Source organism: Tauraco erythrolophus, chromosome 8 (assembly GCF_009769465.1).
Source record: "Tauraco erythrolophus isolate bTauEry1 chromosome 8, bTauEry1.pri, whole genome shotgun sequence".
Taxonomy (NCBI): domain Eukaryota; kingdom Metazoa; phylum Chordata; class Aves; order Musophagiformes; family Musophagidae; genus Tauraco; species Tauraco erythrolophus.
This window is the reverse complement of record NC_141472.1, coordinates 18834211-18858822: the sequence shown is the minus strand read 5'-3', so window position 1 is coordinate 18858822 and position 24612 is coordinate 18834211. Positions and strand designations below refer to the sequence as shown.

The 24612-nt window shown below is 36.6% G+C and overlaps 1 protein-coding gene across 5 annotated transcripts in view; it reads left to right on the top strand.

The window, feature by feature from the left end:
- Window positions 1-24612, top strand: part of OSBPL6 (oxysterol binding protein like 6) — a 48069-nt gene that overhangs the window by 9561 nt on the left and 13896 nt on the right. For 2 of the 5 annotated variants that reach the window (XM_086616129.1, XM_086616130.1), the window contains exons 2-12: window positions 5189-5284; window positions 8516-8638; window positions 9418-9471; window positions 10587-10700; window positions 10819-10983; window positions 11499-11631; window positions 12072-12175; window positions 13102-13194; window positions 18113-18187; window positions 22425-22590; window positions 23595-23725. In XM_086616129.1, coding sequence (XP_086472255.1) covers window positions 5189-5284; window positions 8516-8638; window positions 9418-9471; window positions 10587-10700; window positions 10819-10983; window positions 11499-11631; window positions 12072-12175; window positions 13102-13194; window positions 18113-18187; window positions 22425-22590; window positions 23595-23725 — 1254 coding nt within the window. The remainder of the gene's footprint in view (window positions 1-5188; window positions 5285-8515; window positions 8639-9417; window positions 9472-10586; window positions 10701-10818; window positions 10984-11498; window positions 11632-12071; window positions 12176-13101; window positions 13195-18112; window positions 18188-22424; window positions 22591-23594; window positions 23726-24612) is intronic. The other 3 variants (XM_086616133.1, XM_086616131.1, XM_086616132.1) reach the window with 2 other exon arrangements.

Sequence of the window (24612 nt, the reverse complement as noted above, 5' to 3'; positions counted from 1 at the left end):
GACATACAAATGTATTAGGCAGAATAAATGTGTGCTTTAGTAAAGCTATTTGCTGTTCTGACATGTCTTTTTCCATTTTTATTAAATACTTTATCCTGAAATTGAAAATGAAGCTGTTATATCCAAACTTATTTTTTCCCAGTAAAATAAGATTTCATTAAAAAAAAGTAATTCTGATCAAAAAATTTTTCAACCCCCCTTTTTTTTCCTAGCTCCTCTATTTTTTACTGCATATGTTAAAGTTGAAAGGAAATTGAGAAAGTCTGAGTGGGTAGCTTACACAAGGATGTGAAAGAGAGAAAGAAAGGGCTTTCTTTTTTTGAACCTGCACAATTTTTTAGATGAGCATCCAACTTTTTGACCTATGATTTGTGTTAACTTAGACTCTCTTGCAACCATTAACTAAAGTGAAAACTACATATATTTCCTGAAGAAGGTTATTGAACATGTCTAGAATGCTTTAATTAGTTAACAAATTAACATATCAAGGAATGGTTTTCTTTTGTGTATGTAATTTTATTTTCTTTCTTTCTTTTTAACTATATCAGCATTAATAAAATGAATTGCTAGCCTATTTAGCAAAATATCCATCCTTTTAATTGTGATTATTCAATAGTTACAAAAAAGCTCTATATCATTAGTAAATATTTGAATTCTCTGTCAGATATTGTCAATTTATCTGTTTACTCTGTTTTGAGATAAACATGTCAAAATCTAAAGCACGAAAGGAGAAGATTGTCATTAAACTCAGGCTGTGACTTGGTAATTGTTCCAAACAGTAGTTCTGGCAAAGAGAAGATTGCTGTTACAATGATAGCTCTTTTCTGCTTTATCCAGTTGTGCTAATACAAGAAGCTGTTCAGAGGAGCAAGACCCTATTTCTCTTCAGAGTTTGTCAAAAAGTACCTTGAAAAGTGAAGGCTTCTTTCCTTCCAGCATTTACGTGAAGTGCTACATACAGTACAAAGCTGGAGTTCCAGAAAGGGCTGACGGAGAGCTCCTGAGCTAACAAATCCTTGACATTTCTGTGACACAATAAGTGTTTATTTTGTATAGCCCAGGAAAGAAGTAGACACACATACCTGTATGTTGTTAATATGCTACAGAACTGCTGCTTAGATATACTTGTCTTTCAGTAAAAAGGTTACAAAGAGAAAATGTTGCTCTTAAGCATGTTTCTGTATAAGACAAATACGTGCTACAAGAAGAAGAAAAAAAAAGATTATCTACATGTGCTGTTCATAAAGTATTGTTGAGTTCCTTTGTTTCTTGATAGCTGAGATTGTTGAAAACAGCTATGGAGCAGTGTCAATGGGAGAGACTGAGGATGAGAATAGGACCATGGTTGCTTTACACAAAGGAAAAAAAATGTGCTGGAAGAAAGAAAAGCAAAATACATTGATGTGGACATGGTTGTTTTGCTTTGTACTCACCCTTCTTTCACAGTGATATTCAAGATTGTCTTTATTCCAGTGTCAACAGAAGAAAAGACAGAGATGACTGCAAAGCAGCCTAAGATAAAAGCAAATTTCAAGGTTATTCCATTTGCAAATAATATCTCAGATTAACTCAGTATGTATCACAGCTCTATTTAAAAGGTAGTAAAAATGGTATGTCTACAGTCAAAACTGTCTACCTTATTACTGCTGATATATTTCAGATAACTGAAGAATACTATGTTTTCAGTTGAGAGAAAGTGATTAAGCATTGCACTTCATACTAAATAGAATTCAAATAAGAACACAGGTCTGCACCGGGGTAGCTAGGTTGCAAAAAGAATGCCAGCAAATAGCAGAAAATAAAAGATGCACTAGGTGGTCCTTTGGACTGGAAAAAACTACCAGAAACAGCCCAGAGAGAAAAGCTCTATTTTAAATTACTAAAGCTCTATTTGTAAAATTACATTTTACAAATTTAAATGTTGTAGAACACTGTATGCCTAGGTTCCATGGTTATGGGTGTTGAAGACTGCTGAATGCTCCAAGCAAACAAAATGACCCACCAATTCTTTTTCATTAGTTAACTGTTAGCCACATGTTGTGCACATTTCTGAACTAAAGAGTCTGAGACCAGTATGAGGGTTAAATTCCTCACCAGCTTATCTTTTTCTTGAAAATGAATAAATTATGAGTTAGAGGGAACTCATTGTGTTAATTATAATTAAATTCCATTAAGTAATTATGCAGCAAAGCAGAAGGGGAGATGTGAGTGCCAGACCTGTCCTTAACTGTATTTCCTATCTCTTACTAAGTATCTCTTTTCTTTCCTTGCCTTTCCTTTGAAAACTGTTGAATATTCTTCTTTTCTTTTGATGGGAAGTCAGATTGAGTTAAGAAATGTTAGGGTCTTTGGCCTCTGGCCTGATGGAGACTGGATGCTCCCATGTCCTAGCATTTGTTCTGGTGGATGAGGTGAATGGGTCACTGAACTCTTAACTGAGAAACAAATTTGACAAGATATATAAAAAGATATTGTAAAATACGTTTTCTATTCTTGCCCTTCAAAGAAGATGAGAATATGAAACAACATTTTATTTTTATTCTCTCCATCAGCTTCTTTCTAACTCACGTGTCTTTGAGAAGCGACATGAAGAAAACGCAGGGCAGAATCAGCATTTGCATTCCCCCCATGTAGGCTTGTTAAGGGCATTTTGGGGCAAACGTATCTCACATATAAAATTTATGTTGTGAATAATCTCAAAGCTGAAGGAAGGATTGTAGTTAGAACTAAGATTTAGCAGTGAGATTACAGAGCAATTTTGGTTAAGCTTGTAATCCTGTTGAATTAATTTCCAAGAATACACTGAATTTGATGGTGTTTTTCTCCAGGGCAAGCCAGCTGTGGCACACAGGTAATCCTGAAGCATGAGGGAAGTCTGGAACGGAGCAATGCAGAGGTTAATTTTGTCTGCCTATATTCTTGGGATGAGAGGAGTGAGAGTACTAGGCATTTTTGTGTTCGTATAAACAAAATCCAGAAGCTGTATTTATCTACATCTTTCTTCCTTTTCTTCTCATCAGCTTTTTAAAACTACTTCCCTTACTAACTCTATTTTTCTTGTTAAAACAAAAAAAGCTTGATGAAAGCGTCAAGATCTAAATAATTTTTGTTTCTGTGATGCTAAATAACTAAACCGCATTATAAAAATAGCTGCTTTCAACTGCAAAAGGTTCAATAATTGTGTAACTTCTATATGTAATTTTGCAGAAAAATAACATGCATTAATGGAAAACATTTTGCAACAAGTAATATCTCTTAATACTGTGCTAGAAGCATGGCACAAATTTAAGGAAATGATTTTATGTCAGTGTAATGGTGATCATGACAGAAAAGAATTGGAAAGCGGACATCTACATACAAGACAACACTTCTTGAAGTAAGAGATGTAAAGACCACCATTTTATTTTCAAAGTGATCATTTTCTTATTTCCAAACGAATAGTTGAGTAAGTCAGCATTCATTAAAGTGCTGTTAGCTAATAATGTCTTTCTCAACTGCAGAACTGTAATGACTGAGGGCTGATTTAAAAAAAAAAAAAAAAAAAAAAGTACAAAACCCTCTTTCCTTGAAATCATGCGATTGAAAATGTCACTGGAAATCTGGCAAGCCAAGGGCTGTTGTGTTACTCCACTCTAAATATTGTACAAAATGAAATAGCAGTTACGTAACAACAAACTGTACTGGCTGCTACATATGAGACCTTCAGAATATCTGTGTTGGGCATTGCTCCATCTCAAGATGGAAGGATTCCTGCCTGCCAAACAAAACTGGCAAGAAAGTTGGGAATCGTCCTGATTATGCTAATCAAGTGACATTTTAATCTTCCTTGGAAGAACAGATTTAGGTTTTCTTGCATATTGTTTAAATATCATACTGCGTGCATAAGTATCACAGATCTGCGTGTGCGTAAGATCTGCGTGTTGCTCTGCTGTGTTATATACGCATTTATATGAATAGCTATGTTTATTTTAGTTTAGTTTGGTTATGGTCCTTGTTTATACAAATAACTAAGTACATAAATAATAATATTTACTCTGCTGTTTGTATGTATTTTATATTCCCTGATTGTTTCTGCTGTCACTTGTACCTGTATAATGTCTTAAGTGAATGTAAAGAAGCTTAATTGTGAACAAAATTTAATTGCTGTTTTCGTTTGAGAAAAACTTACCCTTCACAGAGGGTAATTGCAGTTGCAAGTTTGTCATTGTGCTACATGTTCTGGAAAAGAAATAGTTTTATTTCATGTCAAAGAAATACTACTGACATGTTGTGGTAGAATTCTTACCAAATAATAATAGGAGATGTAGCAAAATTCACCGAGAATGAAATGCAAATCCAAGCAGGCAGAACGTGGTTATTTTCTCCTGTAGCAAAAATGCTTTTTCTTTTACAAAACAAGAGAGAAACGTTTCTGGAAAACAGGAACACATTTTTAGATGTCTTTTAAGAATAGCAGTTTTTTCAGGACTAGTTGTGACATTAAGCATTTCATTTTTGCAGCATGCTTTGAAGATACAAAATTTCATAGTGTTGCTATACATGAAAACAGCTGTAGTGGTGTAAGATCATTGTGTTCCATAAATGTTCATCAGCAAGCTTGTCAGCTGAGACCCAGTAACTGAACTTGTGAACACCTGTAATCTATTAAAAGCACTCGTGAAATGAGTTATTTCACCTTGGTTGAGAAGCCGATAACAAAATGCTAAGGTGTGATAATGAATATGTTAGAGGCAGTAATATCTTAGGTACAATGGTTTGCTTTAGAAGTGAATGTAGCACGGTGCTGACTGCACGATACGTATACTCAACGTCTTGTATCTTAGCAGAAAACATAACAGGTCTGGCTAGAAGCACTTTGCATCTCTGTAGGTAAGAACCGTGTTTCTTGTCTTTCCTGGCTTTTTTCAGCTCCCAGTAATTTCTAGGCTGAACAGAGTAATTAGTTTAAAAACCAGTAATAAGAAAAGAAAGAGCAAGGAAAGAGAAGTGTATTGCCTCAGAAGACAAGCTATTTGTGCAGTTATGTTATGCATGGGTAGGACTTGGTACATTTTGAGCCATGATGCTGATATTCTATATAAAGAATGTAATTATCAGTCATTCATTACTTAATATGTATTTTAATAAATAACATTAAATGAAAAGTTATCTTTAATTAACCTTTTTTTTTTTTTTTTTTTTTTTTTAGAGTGTTCATATTTTGGAGCGGAAGGCTTCTTCAGGAAGCACAGACCCTTCTCTAAGCAAGCAGTTCCTTGAAAGTGACCATATCTCTCTATCCAAGGTAAGGAGAAGCATGGGCTGTAATCTGGGTGATGAGTTTCTAGCTGTAGTTACAAAGTAGTTCGACTAACAGTTTTGGGATGTTATTTTGTATGATTCTACCGTTGAGTATATTGCGAGCCTTCCCTGGAGCTTCCTATTGCTCAGCTGAGGTGTCAGAGGAGCCAGTAGTCTTCAGTAGATATTATGTTAACAACATTAAGGATTTGGATGGTGGTGGTGGTCTGAATTGTTTTTGCCCATGGATGGCCCCCAGGAACAAGTGTTATGATCTCAGAGTATGGAGCTAGAAGAGACTTTCAGAAATGATCCAGTCCTCTTATTAAGGTAGAGCAAATAATCTTCAAGTCCAAAAGTGCTAGTAATCAATAATGATACTACTTTAAAAAAAATGTCCTAATGACATTCCTTGTCGGTAGTTTCTTAAGGCTTGCAATTTAAAATATCTTGCTAAGGCCTTCTTTCCTGAGGCAGAGAAATGGATAGAACTGTAGGGGTTAACCAGTTCCTGAAAGGTGCAGCCTTGTGTGTGGTGCTTTGCAGTCAACATCTTCCTGGCTGGATTCCTCAGTTCTGGAATAACTGATTCCAAACAAGTCTAATTCCACGCAAAGGAGGCTTCATTTTAAGACACTTCATATGAAAAAGTAAGATTGTTACCAAAAAGGTGAGGATACCGTGATGGAATATTTGCTGGGGAAAAAAAAAATGGTGTGAAATTAAATGTCTGTAAGTTCTGAAACAGAGTTGTTCAAACCAATTCAAAAAGAAATATTCTGTTCATCCAGGGAAAATGAAATGGTTCATTTTGTTTTATTTGGAAAAGAAATGCTTGGCAGACAAAAAGACTGGGTTCAGAAAGCTGTTGGTAGTGGCTTCTTACTCCTAATACGTGGGGCATTCACAGACCTGAGGACTGTAAGTTACGCATGCGTTCTGCTGGTCCTGCTGCTTCGTGCAGGGCTGTTTCTCATGTAACACGCAGGGAATCGCAGAAGTCCTAAAGTACTAATGCTGTCCTTGAGAATTGGCATTGGATGAGGACCCTTCAAGCATATCACTTTCACTCTGGTTTTCCCTTGTAGCTGGCTGCTCTTGCATACTGACGCTTGTATTGAGTGTATCTCATCACACCAAACCTGTGGGATGAGGCACAGTTAGGTTTGTTAGGATGGTTTTAAGAACAGCATGTAGCACTGGTGCAGCAGAAGACAAATACATACGTTGCACTGAATAATTGCTCATTTTGTCTCTCTGTATCAGGCCTTTTGTTTAAATGAGTAGCTATATGAGATTGTGTGATTTCTAGCTGAGAAGTAATCAATACTGATGTTATCTAGTAAATAAAAGACTTATGCCTGCAGCTGATCTTCTAAAGGAGAAATCAATATGGTGAAGAAACAGTTGGCAGAGTTGCAGAGAGAGATTCTCTGCCCGCCCCAGGGGACTCTTAGTTTAATTTGACCCCCTCAAGTGCCAAGTGCCAATTTTTAAGGAAAAATTAATGCATATATGCTTCCCTCTACAGTAGTGGAAATAGAATATCCAAGCAGAACACAGGGAAGTAAAAAAAGATGGTTTTAGAGCATGGCATATACAGGCACTGGGATGGTTCCAGTTTATAGTTATGCAAGGAAAACTAAATTGAGTAAACTTTTCTATTAAAATTTACTGCAGTATGTATTATTTGGGAGAGAGCTTTTCAAAATAACAAGACCTTATTGAAAATTGGAGGTTTGAAATTTGCTGTTACTTTTGAAATCTTGTTTTCGTAATAGTAATGTTGATGTTATCAGGGCTATATAACTCACTTGGAGGTGTTATGAAAGACTGGCAGTGCATGACTTCTAACAGTTTTGTGGGAAATGGAGAAGACAATTTTTTTACCCTTTAAATGTTTGATGCTCTGTGACCTCCTTCCTCTCTTGATAACTTTTCATAGTGTTGCTGGGAGTTGTGACAGATCAGCTGAGAAAATTAAAGCTTACAATTTTGTAAGATATAATTAGTAATACAGCTATTAATGAGCAGGCAATAGGAGATTTTTAAATAGGTACAGAATTTTGTTGATTACAGTAATAGCAAGAGGACAGAAATAAAGGCATGACTGTTTTTTCTCTTTAAAAATATTGTTCTTTAGCTGTTCACTATGGTACATTATAAATCTGGTACAAGTCATCATGCATAAGAAGTGGTGTGTACAAGAAATATTCTTTAATTGGCTCCCTGAAAGGTATACAGCTGGTTGTATTTGAAATTATATAGTTCCTATTCTTTTCTCTAGAGAGAAAATTAACTGTCCTAGTAAATTTCTCTTAATAATACAGTGAAAATTAATGCAGGAAAATGTAAAAATATTAATTTCCTCTTGCAGTTTTCTGAAGTTGCAATTAGCCTGTGAAACTGTCATAAAATGCCTTTGAGGGCAAGAGCTGGCTACATTGAAAACCAACAACAAACCAACAAACTTGCTTATTTTTCTGATTTTAAGGGAAAATTAGACTCTCCAGAATCAATGTAGCTTGTACTTTAAAGATCAGAAGATTTACAATTTTTTATGATCAGCAAATACCGCAAAAGGCACTGTTAATAGTTGCCCATATATTTAACAGTATGGTTTCTTCCTCATTTTATTTCACAATCTCATCTTTTTTTTAGAGAAGGAATATTCTGAGTAAAGGTATCTTTTTAACCTGCAGATTCTACCATATCCCACTTGCAAAATCTCTACACTCCTTTTAGTTCTTATAGTGCAGTGCTAATTTGTGGGGTGCCTTCTGGATAGATTTAACAGGTGGTCAAAGCCACCTGCACTTTCACACTGGTACCGTCAGTAGCAGGTCTGATCTTATGCTTAGCTCAGTCACAATTTGATCCTATTTTCATGTATTTTGATGTATTTATTTCATTGGGACAGAGTCCTTGTTGTGAACAGTATGTCCAGACTATCATTCATTACAGTGTCAGACTTTTTAAAAAGCTTCGACTTCCGTTTCGTTGCCTGGTTAGGGTTAGACTTCCAAAAATATTAATATTCAGTAGTTTTAAATGCGATTCAGCCAGACATAATACAGTGATCATGTAGTTTGGTACCTAAATAGGCTGATGGAAAAGCCTAGCCCTCCTTTACTCATTGTCTTGCACTAGAAAATTTGTATTACATATAAGTGTAATTTTTCATCATGTGTGAGCACAGTTAATTAATCAATGTGTCTTCATACTTTTTCACCAGGAACCTGACAGCTGGGAAATCATAGAGGGTCTGAAAATAGGCCAGACCAATGTCCAGAAGCCAGACAAACATGAAGGTTTCATGCTGAAAAAGAGAAAATGGCCTTTAAAAGGTTGGCACAAGGTAAATGTCTCATAAAATGGTCAGAAAATTATTACGTCATTTTATGAGTTGGGATTTTTTGTCTAGAGGAAATTAGGATGTCAAATAAATGCCCAGGATTCTGGTATATGTTAGTTTGTTTTTTTTTTTCTTCAAATGGTGTGAAGAATTAGTTTGCACACACAGTTTATGGCTTCCAAATTGCAGTGCCTGCTGCCTAATGTTGTATTCAAAATCCAGGCGGAAGTTGTAAATAATGCAGCAGATGCCTTGTGGTTTCAGGGGTTTAATCAATATCCCTTTTGTTCTTTCCAATATATTATAATAAAACGTAGCCATGTATTGTAAGATTGCATTGGGTTTACATTAAAGTACACAGGACTTCATGATAGCAGTGGGGCTGCATGGACCCAAGATGTTCTTAAGGGAGAGTATTGCCCTTCAGGCATGCTGACTGGGCAGATTTGCTCAATTGTGTCTCTGAATTTTGTTTATCTTCTTGATTGCAATCTTCTGTGTGAGCTCACAGTGAGACTATGCACTTTTGCTGTTAAATGTTAAATGTTAAGTTAAACCTAGAACACAGTGTTGAAAGAAGAGAATCTAGTTTTTCTTGCTTAGAAGACAGTTGTTGTCAAAAAACTAGCAAGAGAATTATTCAATACTGTATTTATCCTCTCTTACCAACCCACAAACATTTCTTAATTGCTACAGAGTAATCCTTTTGCAGATGAATAATTGTACACAGTTTAAATGGCATCCACTTATTAAGAAAGAATTTTTTTTTTTTTTTCTTTCAGAGGTTTTTCGTCCTGGATAATGGACTGTTGAAATATTCAAAGTCACCAATTGATGTAAGTAAAGTTGAAGACAATTTTAAAATTTGTATTGGAATTCAGCCTGCCCGGGTGATTAAATCTTGTACTCGCTCTAGGCATATGAGAGAGTTGGGGCTGTTCAGCCTGGAGAAGAGAAGGCTCCGGGGTGATCTTATGGCAGCCTTCCAGTACCTAAAGGGGGCCTACAGGGAAGCTGGAGAGGGACTTTTTACAAGGACGTGTAGTGATAGGACAAGGGGCAATGGATTTAAACTGAAAGAGGGCAGATTTAGATTAGATATAAGAAAAAAATTTTTCACTCAGAGGGTGGTGAGGCAGTGGAACAGGTTGCCCAGAGAAGTTGTGGATGCTCCATCCCTGGAAGTGTTCAAGGCCAGGCTGGATGAGGCTTTGGGCAACCTGGTGTAGTGGAGGGTTTCCCTGCCCATGGCAGGGGGTTTGGAACTAGATGATCTTTAAGGTTCCTTCCAACCCTAATGATTCTATGATTCTATATTTATGACAGCACATACATGAAAATTGTTGATGGATTCAAAGAGAGATCTGTATATGGAAAGCATGTAAGGTTTTGGTTCAGTTCTGTCTTCAAGAATTCTACCTTTCCTTACTTCTATGAAAATAAAACCTACATTACTTAAAATAGTTTATTTAGCGAAGGAGCTTGAGAGATTAGCCCGACCATGTGTTTTTCAATTTTTTATGTCAGTCAGAGCTGATTATTCTGAGATATGTGGATAGGACAGAGAAGTGATTAAAATGTACTCAAGAGATATAAAGGGTAGCATTAAATTGGTTAGATCTGATACCAGTAACTATCAAGCAGTAGCAGCAGGGAGCTGAGTACTGTCTAATTTTCTCTGCTTCTCACTTACCTGTAGCTGTATACTGGTGCAAACCAACATACTTTAAATTTGGAGTTGGCTCTGCACTGAGCACTTCTTGTGAGATATTTTTCTTTGTCTACAAATACAGTAAGTGATTAGTCTGACTACAGGTTTTATGTTTTAATATGACTTTATATTAAAATGTTCATAAAATGGGAAATCATTTCAGCACCAGATATCTTTCTGTTAAATATAGTGCAGAAGTGCATGATACTACCAATTTCTTACCCTGCTTTATGATTTTAGATACAGAAAGGCAAAGTCCATGGGAGCATTGATGTTGGTTTATCAGTTATGTCCATAAAAAAGAAGGCTCGTAGAATAGATCTTGACACAGAAGAACACATCTATCATCTGAAGGTAAAAAGTGGTGCAAATACTTATTCTCTTCTCATCCACAGTGGAAACAGATAAAACTGTAAAAGTATGCAGAAAAGTAGTCTTTTGAATGCTTTCTTGATAGTTAATTTGTTTCCAGGTGAAGTCCCAGGACTCATTTGATGCATGGGTTGCAAAATTACGCCACCACCGGCTGTACCGCCAGAATGAGATTGTGAGATCTCCGAGAGATGCTAGCTTTCATATATTCCCTTCAGCCTCTACTACAGAGTCTTCACCAGCTGCTAATGTGTCAGATGGAAAGGTATGTAGTGTTTTTTTCTTGATAACTGATGGGCTTGCCCATGGGCAGTTTCAGTGGACTCTACTTGTAATGCCAATAGAGAGAAGTTTCCACTGTGGGAACCAATGGCCAGCCAAAAGCTGTGAGTGTGTGCAACAGAGACTGTTTAATTTAGCCTTCCTGCAGCCTTTGTTAATAGTCTGCTGTGGAGATCTTGCAAATAATTCACCATCCCTAGAACAATTTGCACTTGTCTTTGTCCTCAGGGATAAATTTGTCTCTTTACTGTTTGATAATGTTCTTCCTCTTAAACAACAGCTTTTCTAACTGGTGTCTAGGAAACACAGCTTGCTCGTGAGGTTCTTGGTTTGGTTCTCCAAAATGCTGTTCAGAAAAATCGGCATCTTGAGGAACTATGTAGTCAAATCACAGATGTCACTGAAATCACAATGCGTATTTTGTTTTCTTATTCTGAAGTAGTATGGTGATCACACTGACTGAGCAACAGTAAATTTAAGCATTTTATTGTTCCTTAGGTGCAACAAAATAGCTTCCCCTGGCAGTCTCCTATACCTTGCAGTAACAGCCTTCCTGCCACCTGCACTACTGGTCAGAGTAAAGTGGCAGCCTGGTTGCAGGACTCTGAAGAGATGGACAGATGTGCAGAAGGTCAGTCTTTACCTTTTTGTGCCTTGTTCTTTCAGCAAAACTTCTTGTTGCTATAAAATAAGAAAGAGTAAATGTAAAATGGTGAAGTTACATCTTTACATGCACCTGAAGTAGCTCTTCAAGTAAATAGATGCTTGTAGTGGGAGTTTCCTCTCTTCATGTTTTGAGATGTTGCTTTTAAAATTTATCTGAATAATCTGTATTATCTTAATGGCTGTCATGATTAAAACATGATCAGCTTTTGAGGTCCAGGCTTGTTGCTGACTCCCGTAGAAATAACAAGTTCTCAACATCTCTAAAAAGAAAGCTTTTACTTAGACGCCTTATTACCAGGGATTTGGACATTTAGCTTTAATAATGTGTTATCATGGCAAAAAAAAAAAAAACAAAAAGAAGTCTGAACTGAAGCACTTAATGTATTTTTGTTTTGTATCTGTTAGATCTTGCTCATTGTCAGTCAAACCTTGTGGAACTCAGTAAACTTCTTCAAAATTTAGAAATACTACAGAGAACTCAGTCAGCACCAAATTTCACAGACATGCAGGTAAATATGCTTGAACATAAATCATCACACTGAAACATTTGTTCTTTCTGTTAAGGAAAATATATTGTCTGTTAACTCAGAATGATTTTCTGAAATCATAATAACTCTTGGATTAAAGGTTTAACTTTATGTGTTTATCTTAACCATGTATAATAATGTTTCAAGTGTAAATAAGTAGTTAAGATGTATTAATTGTTTGAGTTGAATAGGATGGATCAAATGATTAAGTCATTTGCAAAGCAAAACTGACAACTGTTACAATAGAAATACATGTATTCATTGCTATTGTATATAATGAGTTTTTATTGTGCTGAGTCAGATATAATTTTAAGTTTTTAAGGAGTCGAGACCCAAAGACCCTCAAAGATGAAGCTGCATGCTCTAGAAAAGAGGGCATAGTACAAAGGTCCCAAGGGTTGGACTGTTTCCCAGTTCAGGGTGAGTTTTCCACTTAACTCAAGAAAGCAGCAGCAGATCCTAAGTTCTAAATACTTTATTCCTTTTTCGCTCAGTCCCCTTGAGTACACACATCTCCCAGTGGTGTTGGTGCATCGAGAAGTCTAGTTCCAATAAGGTGACGAGACTTACCATTGATTCCAGGAAGAGGTGAACTCTACATTTCTCTGAGTAGTACCAGCATAGAAATCCACAAGGATTTCAAGATCTGATCTTAAATATTGTGCACTCGTGAAGAAAGTACACCAGTAGTTTTGTTAAATTAGCTAAATACACCATGTGCTTATAGAAATGTATGGATAGCTACAGCTGGTCACTGCTGTAGTTGTGGGTCCCAGCAATGGCATTCTCCTTACTTTCTAATCTGTAGATGTCTAACGCTACGATTCTTTACTAACTTGCTGTACTGTCTGTGTTGCTTGTGTCAACTTAATAGCACTTTGTCGCTTTTAACTATTTGTGTAATGTAGGCTAACTGTGTAGATATTTCAAAGAAAGACAAGCGGGTCACGAGACGATGGAGAACAAAAAGTGTCAGCAAAGATGCAAAAATTCAACTTCAGGTACTGAATGCACAATGTTTTACTTTTCACTGTACTTTTAGATTAACTTTCAAGTATGAAATTATATGTTAGCTGAAAGTAGGAACTCAATGTACTGTCTCTTATGTTCCTGATGAAGTATATTAAATCTCAGTTTGTCGTTTAAAATCTAGAAAATTTAATGAGAAAAGTATTGATTTTACTTTCATTCATATGAAAACATTGCAGTCTAGGGAAAGGAGGGGGATCTGAATACTAGTCAATTAAGGTGTAAAAAAGGCAATATACATGCAGCACATGGGGATGCTGATGTTCTATCTCAAACTTGTCAAGAAGGGCAGTTGAGCAGATAATACCGAGCTAAAAGCAGAAAACATGAATGAAATACTAAACACGCCAGTTGCCTTTGTCAAGGAACATAAGTCAAGGTTGTTGTCAAGGTTCCTGCCTACCAGGAACGTTACCAGTGAGAAGTATTTTCACAAGCCTTCTCTTACAGAAAAGGCTAGTATGGGAACAAACTGAATAAACCAAAGAATAAATTATGTGAAGAAAGAATTTACTTCATCCTGCCTTAGAGCTGAAAAGTAAAAGCAAAGAAATAATCATAATACACTTGTGTTACTTCTAGATCCAGGGTATCTTACTGTGTTTTGTCAGAAGTAGTTGTGTGTTTTGAGGCCTAATCCAAAACCTAATCTTTTCTGTGGTGGAGCAACTGATAATGAAGACTATAATCAACTGACTTCAGGAGTTAACAATCACCACCACTGTGCTGTCTGCTACAGAATAAATAAAGTCGTCAACTTTTGATCCATTTAAATTCCTTGAAATTCATGCAAACTTTGAAAGCCTTTAATATGCCTCCTAGAAGCACAATAAGGAGTTTTCTCTGACTCAGGCACAGTAAGGAGCTCAATGTGAGTCATTTAAGATTAATAATCTTAAGGAAAGAAGAAATTGTAGTTTCATCAGCTTTCTCGTTGCAGCTGTCGTAGGTGATTTTTCTTTCTACCTGTTTTACTAGATAAATCAGAATAGGTTGGACAATGAAGCATCTGATAGGATTAAAAAAGTTTATTAGTAAAGGAATTTTGATGATTGATGTCATGTCCTCTTACCTTCATTTGGAGGATCACTGTGTTTCCCTGCTGAATAACGTAGGCAAATATAAATATGAGGAAAATGGATGTAAGTAGTTGCTGCCTATGAAGACACAGAGTCATGCATGTTGTTCTTTCATGCCACAGTGATCTTGGAGAAATTCCTCTCCACAAAAATGACTAAAAAACTTTGAAAGCAGTAAATGTATGATGATCTAGGGTGGGTCATGAGGAGTTATGAGCTGTTCCTGTGTTGCCTGCACTTTGCCGAAGTGACAGTAGTCTGGGCTTCTGTCCTTTTGGCACTTGACTCTCAAACTGTTGTTTGTGGCTTGGCAGGAGCTGTGCCTCAGCTCCTGAAATTCTCAAATACGGTTGGTTTGCAGGTTCCCCTGAGAGAGTTTGTATGCATAGCACTGCTCTACATGGGTTTGTCACTTCTGGGTCGATAATGAACTCTGTCTAACCTGGGTCAGCATTACTCTTGGCAAGCTTAATGCTGGAAATGTAAAGCTTATTTTGTTAGAGCAAAGCATTAAGTTATTGGTGACTGATTCATAAATTAATTTGCAGTGAAATAGAAACAATAAAATTATTCTAAATTATATGGAAGATGAAGACTCCATTTTGACTGCTATGTTATCTTGCCTAGTTTGATGGGCTTAACACATTGTTTATGCTTCCAAGGGCTGTCCTGTCCCATGAATGGTCTAAAGCTGTGATCTGTGCAAGATGGCCTTGCTCTGACTCATTGTGTTGTTCCTAATTTGCTCATGATGCTGTTCCACTAAAATGTGGATTTCCCCCATGCCTAGGTGCTTTTTAAGCTTACAGTCCCATTTTTTCTTCTGTTAGCCATTCCTTCTAGCTTTATTGGCCTTCCTTATAGTTCATTTTTTTAAGACTACTCAAACACTTTATAAACTGCTTATCAGGGCATCCGCTACTGAGAATCACATTGTCTAATTTGTGATCATTTCTTCATGGTGCCTACACATGATTTGCTATTAAATGGTTGACGTTTGGTACTAAGAAAACTTCTTTTGTCTTTTTCATTCCTCTATGCCTCCATACATCTCCTTAGTTTTAGGGGATAATGCTGATACTAACACATTAACTTTAAGCTAGTTGCACTGTTAATTCCATTTGAAGTACTTGCACTTATTTATTTTAGAATGAGCAGTCGTTAACTACTATCAAAAGACCTGACAGTATGATGTTGAGTGCTGTCCTTCTGGAGAGCATAAAAATTAGGGAACTCTACTATATATAGGTGTTTTGTTCATGAGTAATGGGGAACAAGGGTGTAATTTTTGCTCGCTCAGCATCAGCTGCTTAAGACACAAGGAGAGAATTCTCTCGTCCAGATTTTGTATTGTACTTGTTACCATTTTTTTGTCGATGAGATAGCTTTTGTTGTATTCCTGCTAACACGTTCTGGAGTATGAATGCTAAGTGTATGATGTGTTTAAAACATACTTTTTCTTGTAAGAAAAGCTGCTCGCTTTGTTTCTTAGAAATATATATTTACTGATTAAGTATACCAGTTCACTATGCAGTTAACTTTACTCAGACAGCTAATCTCAGTGACTAGAGTGAGGCTTCTCCCTGAAGTGAAATTTAACGTAGCATGTGTGTATTCGTTTGCAGGTTTGGGGGTTCAGCGTTGTTAAACTGTTTAGAATAAACAGCTTAATTTACAGGCCTTTTCTCAAGAGTAATACATGGTCTGCTTCTCTGAAGAAAGATTATTTTTATAAAGGAGGTTTATTTTTTTTTTTTAAAAGCCTATTTAAAGTCTTATGATAATGGCCTGCAACAACAGCTTAATTGACCTGTATTCATTCATTTTACAAATAAGGCTTTTGTACAAAAACTGAGTTGTGATTTTTTTTTTTTTTCCTCTTTGGATAAAAGACTGATTTGTCATTCTCATGATAACCTAAAGATCTTCAAAAGAAAAACAAATTACTGAAAAGCAATAAAATGAACTAATGTTGATTTGATTTTCCTCAAAAGCTCAGAGTTGTGATGTTCCAAGATGATTCCCACCCCTACCCCTCCTTGGGCAGGAGTAGTTTAATAGAGAACTCTATAATATAGAGCAACCAGAAAAATCAGCTTGCTCTGCCGAGGCTTTCAGCTCAAAAATGAAACCAGACCCAAGGACTGGCTTATTACCTTTTCCCTTAAATAAGTATTTCTTTATATCATAACTCAAATTATGACCTCAGTTTCTGTTGTGTTGAGGGGAGTGTATGGTTCTGCAGAGCTCATTGTTCCCTTTTTAATAAAGCATACTTTTATTCATAAACTTGCATATATTTATATATATATTTGTGCCTGTCTCTTTCCCTGTACATATATATATTTATATATATTTGTATTAGTTAAACAGGAATATCCTTCCAAACTCTTAGTCACAGGACAGACATACTTCTGTAGAGCATAAAGTGCTTTACTTTACGTGTATGATGCCTTCTCTGCTTTAACACAATGTGTACTCTATATTTTAGAGGTTATGTACATGGTTTTTAATGTGAGAATTTTACAAAATATTACAAAGTAACTCTTCTTTTACTGTGATTGTTAAATAACCCTTCAATTGTCAGTAGCACTGCCACTAGTATCAGCCAGAGGGTGGAGGGTACGGCCGTTCTCAGATGCAACAACCCCACCAGCAGGAATGTTATAGGAGCAAGGCACTTCAGCTAATAATTGAACTACAATATCCTGTTCTTCAGCATGGTGTCCATGTATCCAATCTACACTATTATTTGTATAGTGCTCAGGCTGCTTTCAAAAAAAGTAAAAATGTATATAGATTTAAAAATACTGAAGAGGTTATAGGTGGAGATACAGGGGGATGAAAAATATAAAGGGTTTGAAAATTGTTTTCTAAAAGCAGAAAGGTGGCTTTTCTAGTCTTCTAAAATCTTAAAATGGCTTCAAAGTAATGACATTTTGATTAGACATTAAAGAGAAGTACTTTGATAGGTGTGGAGCTCCTCTACATTAAACAATTATTTCCTTGTCTTTAATGTACCATGATGAACTTTCCTAAAAGTAAAATAAAAGTGAAATTAAGAGGGATAAAGCCACAAGTTAGGCACGCAGGAAAGGAAGTAGTTGTTGGAATATTTAGTTTTCATTTGTGCTGCTTTATCTGAGTTTTTGCATTGCTTTGGAAGCCAAGCCTTCAGTAATGTCCAGGAGAAGTAGCTGGAACTCAAAAAAGTGGTGTGTGGAGGAAATGATCAAATAGGCTCAAGAATGGACACTGAAATGCAAGAGCTGTGCATAGGAATGTTTACATAAGCAAACTCACTATAACATACACACCAAAAAAGTTTTACCATTGAGATGCATGCATCATCAATGACCACAGTTCATGCACTTCCACTAATACAAAGTGATCTTTTTCAGAATTCATCTTCTAGATGGTCAAGTGACCCCCAGAAGGAGTTTGGATTTTGTGTTTTCTGCCATGCCATAGCATCCTTTTTGTTTTCTTATTCCATAATTGCCTTATGACTCTGAATGGCAATGATAATAGATTTGATTTTTTTTTTTTTTGGTAGTCTTAGTGAGTGTACTGCAGTCCAACTCAGGTGGAGATAATTTTAGGGAAGCATCTAGCCTTTTTATGTCTCTGGCATACACAACTGAAAACATGAGATATGTCCTCAGAATGTGTAGGCCATAAAAGTTAACAAAATTAAAATCCACTTAAAGACTCTCCCTCTTCCTTTTCTGATCACCTTTCATCTTCCTGTGTCCCATCACCCCTTCCCTTCTCTTTTTCTACTTCCTTCTCTTCTTGCATTCACTGTCAGGAAGGGCCGGCGCCGAAGGGCCAGTTCAGCACAACACGACGCCGGCAGAGACTGGCAGCTGCAGTGGCTACAACAGTGAGTGGATTTAAAAATCAAGGGATAGATCTAAACATGGGAAGCTGTGTGACATGAATGTGTAATAAGCTCATGAAAATGTTTCTTGCACTTTTTGGAGGTGTCCATACTACCCACTTTCAGCTGAGTTCCCTAGAAGTGGTCGGGCCTGACACAAATTAATTCCATAAATGTGGGTCTGAGCTTGTTTACATGGTATGTGTCCCTCCTCCTTTATGCAAGTGCAAGTGATGGTTAGACTCAAGCCCTGCACTATCTGAACATGTCTTTGACATACTCTGCTATATGCTATGCAAAATGGAAAGAAGCGATCAAATTCTATTAAAAGATTCTTGTGACAGTCTATAGCAAGATGGCAGAACCAAGGAGATGTGTTACAAACAGCCATGAAATTATAAAATTTCCTGTTTAGTTGGTTTTCTTTTTTTGTTTTTGTTTTTTTTTCCCCAAGGTAGTATAAGGTTAGCCTTTTCATTTGAGACACTTTCTGTTTACATTCCATAATCCCAAAAAGTCATATTACTACCTCTAGTATCTGTATTTAGTTTTGCCAATTCTCTAAGTCTTTGATGCAAAATCTGGAGCTTTGAAATCAACATGAGTCTGGGAATTGGGAGGGGGAAGCACTGTTTGTGAGATTACATTAGCATCAAAATGGTACGCTGCTTTAACAGGAAAGCATTTATTAGGAATATATAATACAGACATTAGTACTAATCCATCAACTGATTAGTACAACAGCTAGATAGGGAAGACTCTGTGTAGCCAAAAATTGAAGTGAGCATTAAACAAATACCCCTTACCTAGCCCAAGCAGTTAATGTCCTCACCAGGGTGCTCCAGCCCATCGCTAAAATCCCCTAGCTCAGACATAGCTTCTGCTTAAGCCTGAATACCTTGAGCCTCTGGCTACTTGAACCACCAAACTGGGTTACTGTTAGTCCCTCCTAAAAAGCATGAGAGAAATCAGTGTTTCTCCAGATCCTAAATTAACTCATCTCAATTTAAACCCCCGTAATCAGTTGATGCTGTATCCTGTGCTCAATAATTGATTGATATTCTGACCTCATCGGTCTACCTGCCTAGCAGAGAAATCAACCCCCTTCTCAGTTCACATGGCTGAGCCGTGTCTGTGGGAGGCTCTAACCAGTAGGTTCAACACCAGTCAGACGGCGCTGGTGAGAGCTGTATCTGGGAGTGCGTAAGTGGACCAAATACGTCTGGACTTAGATTGCAAGGCAGTAGGAGTCCAGGGAATTGCTGAGTTGTTAACTGCAGCTGAAGCAAGGACCTGCTGAAGGAGTCTTGGAGGAGCTGGAAAACGTGCAGGAGGAAGGAAAATTAAAGGCATCAAAATGACTCTGTAGCTGTTGCAGTGGTTGTGGCCATGGCCCGTTCTTTCTGGCTGATGTAGCAAAGTGCTTGTCTCTCCCAGACAATGAAGCTGTGTGTAGACTGAGGGATACAGAATTACATCAGTTAAATGCATGGCAGAAAGAAGAGGTTTTCCTTACAACCCGCTCTACCAGCAACAGTCTGTTCCTACGTGAACACATAATTCTGAAGAAGATGATGAATGAGCGGGTATTACGCACCTAGCGTAAAGCAGAGTCAGGACAAGGTACATCAGAGGTCATGTCTAGAAGAATGTGTGTGGAGCGGAAACCAGAGTGATGCACTGAGAAGTTAAACGTTTTTAAAAAACCTCCAAAAACAAACAAACAAAAAGCCCAACCAGAAAATGAATGGGTAATAAAGTCAGAATCAAATCATCATGGATGTAGAGAGAAAGCACAGCAGTGGAAGGAAAAAAGTGGAAGAGAAGTACGTTGGCAGTGTTTCTTGGACTGTTTCCTATTCAAGAGAATGAAAGAGTTTGTTCAATGTAGACTTTTTCACCTATTGTGGAAAGTAGCTCGGAATCTTTTCTAAAAAATGCATATGAGGAGAGTTCATATCAGTCAACACTTTAGTATTTTTGGTTCTTGTATTTAAAACAGTCGGCAAAGTAGCTACTTTGTCATGTAAATGTGTATTTCTTGCAAGCAGTGTGATATATTTGTAGAACATTTAAATGCTGTTTCTAGGGCATATTATAATTTGTTATTTTTCCAATAAACCTCACTGCATAAACACTGCTTTTCAGCTTGGCCAGCTGAGGTGTGAGGCAGAAATGATGCATCCAAAGCAGGTTTCTTCAGCTAGGTTCATCACAAAGTGACAAAAGAGCCTTCCCATGTGTGGGCAGCCTGCTTGCAGCTCTGCCAGTCTGTGTGGAGCTGGGGCAACCCCCCTCATCACCACGGGCGTGTGGGGCTGCGAAGACTCTCCCTCAATTTCCTATATTATAGCCGGGATCAGCTTTCTTTCCTGCCTTCTCGATGGGCTTGAGGGTTGGGTACATGCTCCCCGCACACACGGCTATCATGTAGCCAGCTGCCTGGCCTGCCTGGAGCCACCTGGAGCAATTGAACCTTTGTGGGGCTCCCAGTCAGAAAGTTTTGGGAACATATTCTCCGATTTAAGAATTGAAAAGGTTTTGTAAAGGAAACTTGATATTAACCTACATGCAGTTATGGTAGTCAATTAACCTAGTTTTGTTGCACGGCTGAGAGAGGCAGTCTGGTACTCGCGAAGAAGATAATGGGGTAAATATCCAGTATGAATGGAAAGAATTTGTTCTACATCTCCTGTTAATGAAGTCTTCTTGATATAAGGCTAAAATGAGGTCAAGAAAAAATATTTGCTTTGTTGATATAGCTGGAAATCAAAGTATGTGAGAGAAGAGAATAAACTTTATACTGGACGGGTGCCATAGAGTTATTATTTTACTTGCTACATATAGTGAAAATTGAGGAAGAACAGGATAGAAAATTATATTTTGCAGAATATGCTCATGATTGGAATGAGATATGATGAATCCAACAGCATTTTGAGAATTTCCTTTGGGAATTAGAAGCCTAAAATGTATATTGATGACAACTTTTACAGGAAGGGATTGATAAAACCATTTCCTGATCTAATCAAATAACAATGTATCAATTTCAAATACTGATGATAGTATATAACATATGTGTTGATAAATATTCTTAGTAATATGACTTTTTATATGATCTGCTGCTCTTTATCATGCCTCTGAAGACACATTTTGTATTTTGACCCCATTTTTCATATTTGAATAATTATATTGGGCTGCAGTGTGGAAATTCTTGATTTATATATTCCATCAATACAATGAAACAAATTAGTTTTAATGGGTTCCATGTGTTTCAGTGCTTAATATTTAAGTAACAAAATGCAGTTCTGCATGCATCCTTTGCATTTAAATTTGAAAATTGGGTTCTTGGCCTGATTTTTATACAAATGTGTTTAAATGGTAAAATTAAAATAAAATACAACATTCGCTCACACACACACATCATATATATCACAGTGGTAGCCATGTACTGCATATGTAGCACATAGGTAACTGTTCGATTCATGCATATAAAATTTATTAAGATTTGCATATGTATTTTTATACTGTACCTGAAAAGTATAGAAAAAGAAAGAGAAGTGGAAATGATAATAAACTAAATTCTTTGCTCTATTTTACTAAACCGTATCTCTTTGCATTTATTTATGATTCATGTACTTTAAATGAAAATCAAGTGGAGTTTTGATTTTTTTTGCTATATATTTATTTAGTTAGAAAGACTATAGAAATACTATATGCCTTTTCTCTCTTCGTAGTTGCCAGTACAGTGAGTTTCAACTCAAGATTTGCCAGTAGTTTTGAAAAATTTCAGTGATATATTTGAAAATGTTATATCCTGTTTCTAGATCTGTGGAGGAACTTGCATACTTCAAATGTCGGTGTTGTAACACCAGAGTCATACTACATATACTCTCAAATGTCCAAATATAAATTTGCATGTGTCATGGTTCAATTTCCCAGTCACCTTATAAGCACTAGGAAGTGGACCATTTTTGTAAATGTTAGAATAAAACCACTACAACCTTAGCTGTTAGCTATGTATTTAGACCTTCTTTTGCCTGTTTCAGTGAGAAATCTCAAGAGAATTCGGCATCAGCTGTGCTGAGATTTAGGAGAGTAAAAAGTTACATCTTCACTCTTACCACGTTCTTCATGTTGGGAACTAAGTCTTTGTTTTCGGAAGAAATTTGTATTTTGCTTCAACAGAGTCTAAAGGTTGGTTGCACCCTATACAATATTTCTTCACTGTTTCTTGTTGTAGGTCCCTTTCAGCGCTACAATGTCACCTGTTCGACTGCATTCATCCAATCCCAATCTGTGTGCAGACATGGAGTTTCAGACTCCCCAAAGCCATGTAACGGACCCTCTGGAGTGCTCTACTGAGTACATGAAGCTTCAAGAAGAATTCTGCCTGATGGCACAAAAAGGTAACTGGAAATGTCAAGCTTTTCCTTTATTGTGCTTCTCTGTTGTGTTTCTTCATTGCCTTCACTTAGTTATGGCCAGAGCATTCATTTACATTAGATGATATTGTATAAGAATTTGATAGCCAGTCAGGTGGCTTACATAAAGGCGACATGTATTATCCTTCTTATGTTTTTCATGGATGTCATGAATACAGAGATAGGTAAACTATGATAAGAGATTTTTTTTTATAAGTCTTCTGAACTACTTTCTGCATCTTGTAAATATGTGATTGAATATGCAAACATTTTGTTTCTCAGTAAATTCTTTATTTCTCCCCAAAGATGAATCAGAATGTCACTGCTACATATAATGTTGTGCAATTTATTTTTGTACAATGTTTTCTGTGTCAGTGGAAACAACAGAAGAGCTTATTACTGGAATGTACTTTAGAAATGCCATTTGATCGCCAATAGATGAATGGTCCTACAGACTGAAAAATAATATTTTAAAAAGAGTTTGTTATCAGTTTGCTTTCTGTTGCATAGCAGACATAGGAAAAATGTGAGTCTTTAAATGTGAGTCTTTTTAATGTGAGACATTAAAAAATGTCAAAAGCCTGTTTAAAGACCAAGAAATCCTCTTTATTAGTGCAATATTAAGTCTTAGCAGAATTGATTTTTTTTTTATTACTCTGAAAATAAAAATAATAATTAAAAAAAAAAAACTGAAAGAAAAGAATGCACATTGGACACATTTTCCAAATATGCACCTTTCCATACGTTCTGCATGAATAATATGCTCAAGATGACTTACGTGTGAACATACAGTATGCACATTACAACCTCAAGCTGGAAGTGGTTGTACTTAATTTGGCATGGATTACTGGAAGTTCAGATCCTTGTTTCAAACTTCCATAATTGTGGGATGGAAATCTGACTCTTTTTATTGCTGAAATACTGTAATAGATGTCAATATGGAGTTCTGTAGCTGAGAAAACACTTTTCTTTTTTTTCTTTTTGCTTAGTGCATTCTCTTTTGAAGTCTGCCTTTAACAGCATAGCTATAGAGAAGGAGAAGCTTAAGCAGATTGTTTCAGAGCAGGATCTTGCAGGCCACAATGCTCAAATAGCACACCTCAGACAGTCCCTCTCTCAGGTATGTTCTTCATTTGATTTCAAGCACATCTAGCTTGCCAGATGCACTATTTCTTTTTTATTTCGTCCGTTTCCTGAGGTAGAAGGAGCCAAGAAAAAGCCAAGTTCTTGACCAGAACTATGACATATGTTTTGTTATGACATGAGAGCATAGATCTAACCTCAATGCATGTGGAGGTGAAAGACGTCATTTGTTTGTGTAAGCATGTATCTGTCATGGTTTTCCAAAGCAAAGAAAAAGGATCAAATATTGTCATACAAATGCTAGGTATCATTCCTGGAGCTGTTTCCAGCACAGCCAAGGAGATATTCTTGTTTTCTTAATTGAATTTTAAATTTTGACTGTATATTTTCAGATTTGTTTTATATATCTCTTTCTCTAACTGCAAAAGGAATTGTGGGTTACAGGATAATCATGAGTAAATTGGATTTTCAGATACATGCCTTTTTCAGGTGTATTTCAGATACAAATTTAACAAAGATCTGTGGAGACTTATTAGCAACTTGTATGAAATAGGTGATCATGTTTTCTTTTTGTTCCTGGCCTCCAGTGTCAGTCTAAAAGTCACTGTCACTTGTTAGTTTGTAGTCTCGATGGGGAATAATTGAAAGTTTGGTCTTATTTAGACGCCCAGGTTTAATTGGTCTCATGACAAGGTCTGAGCAGTTTAAGAAGCTTCTGCCAGGCTGCAGTTAGTCATCACTTTCCCTTCCTGATAGATGGCAACTGTGAAAATGCCCAGACTGTTTCAGAACAAAGAAAAATAGGGTAATTTAAACTAGTGACAGTTTAAGCTAACCTATTTTACTTCGGTCCTACTTTGTTTCAGTACGTTCATGTAATCTGTTCTTGAGTCTGCGCTAGGTGGAGGCAGAAGATTTTCACTC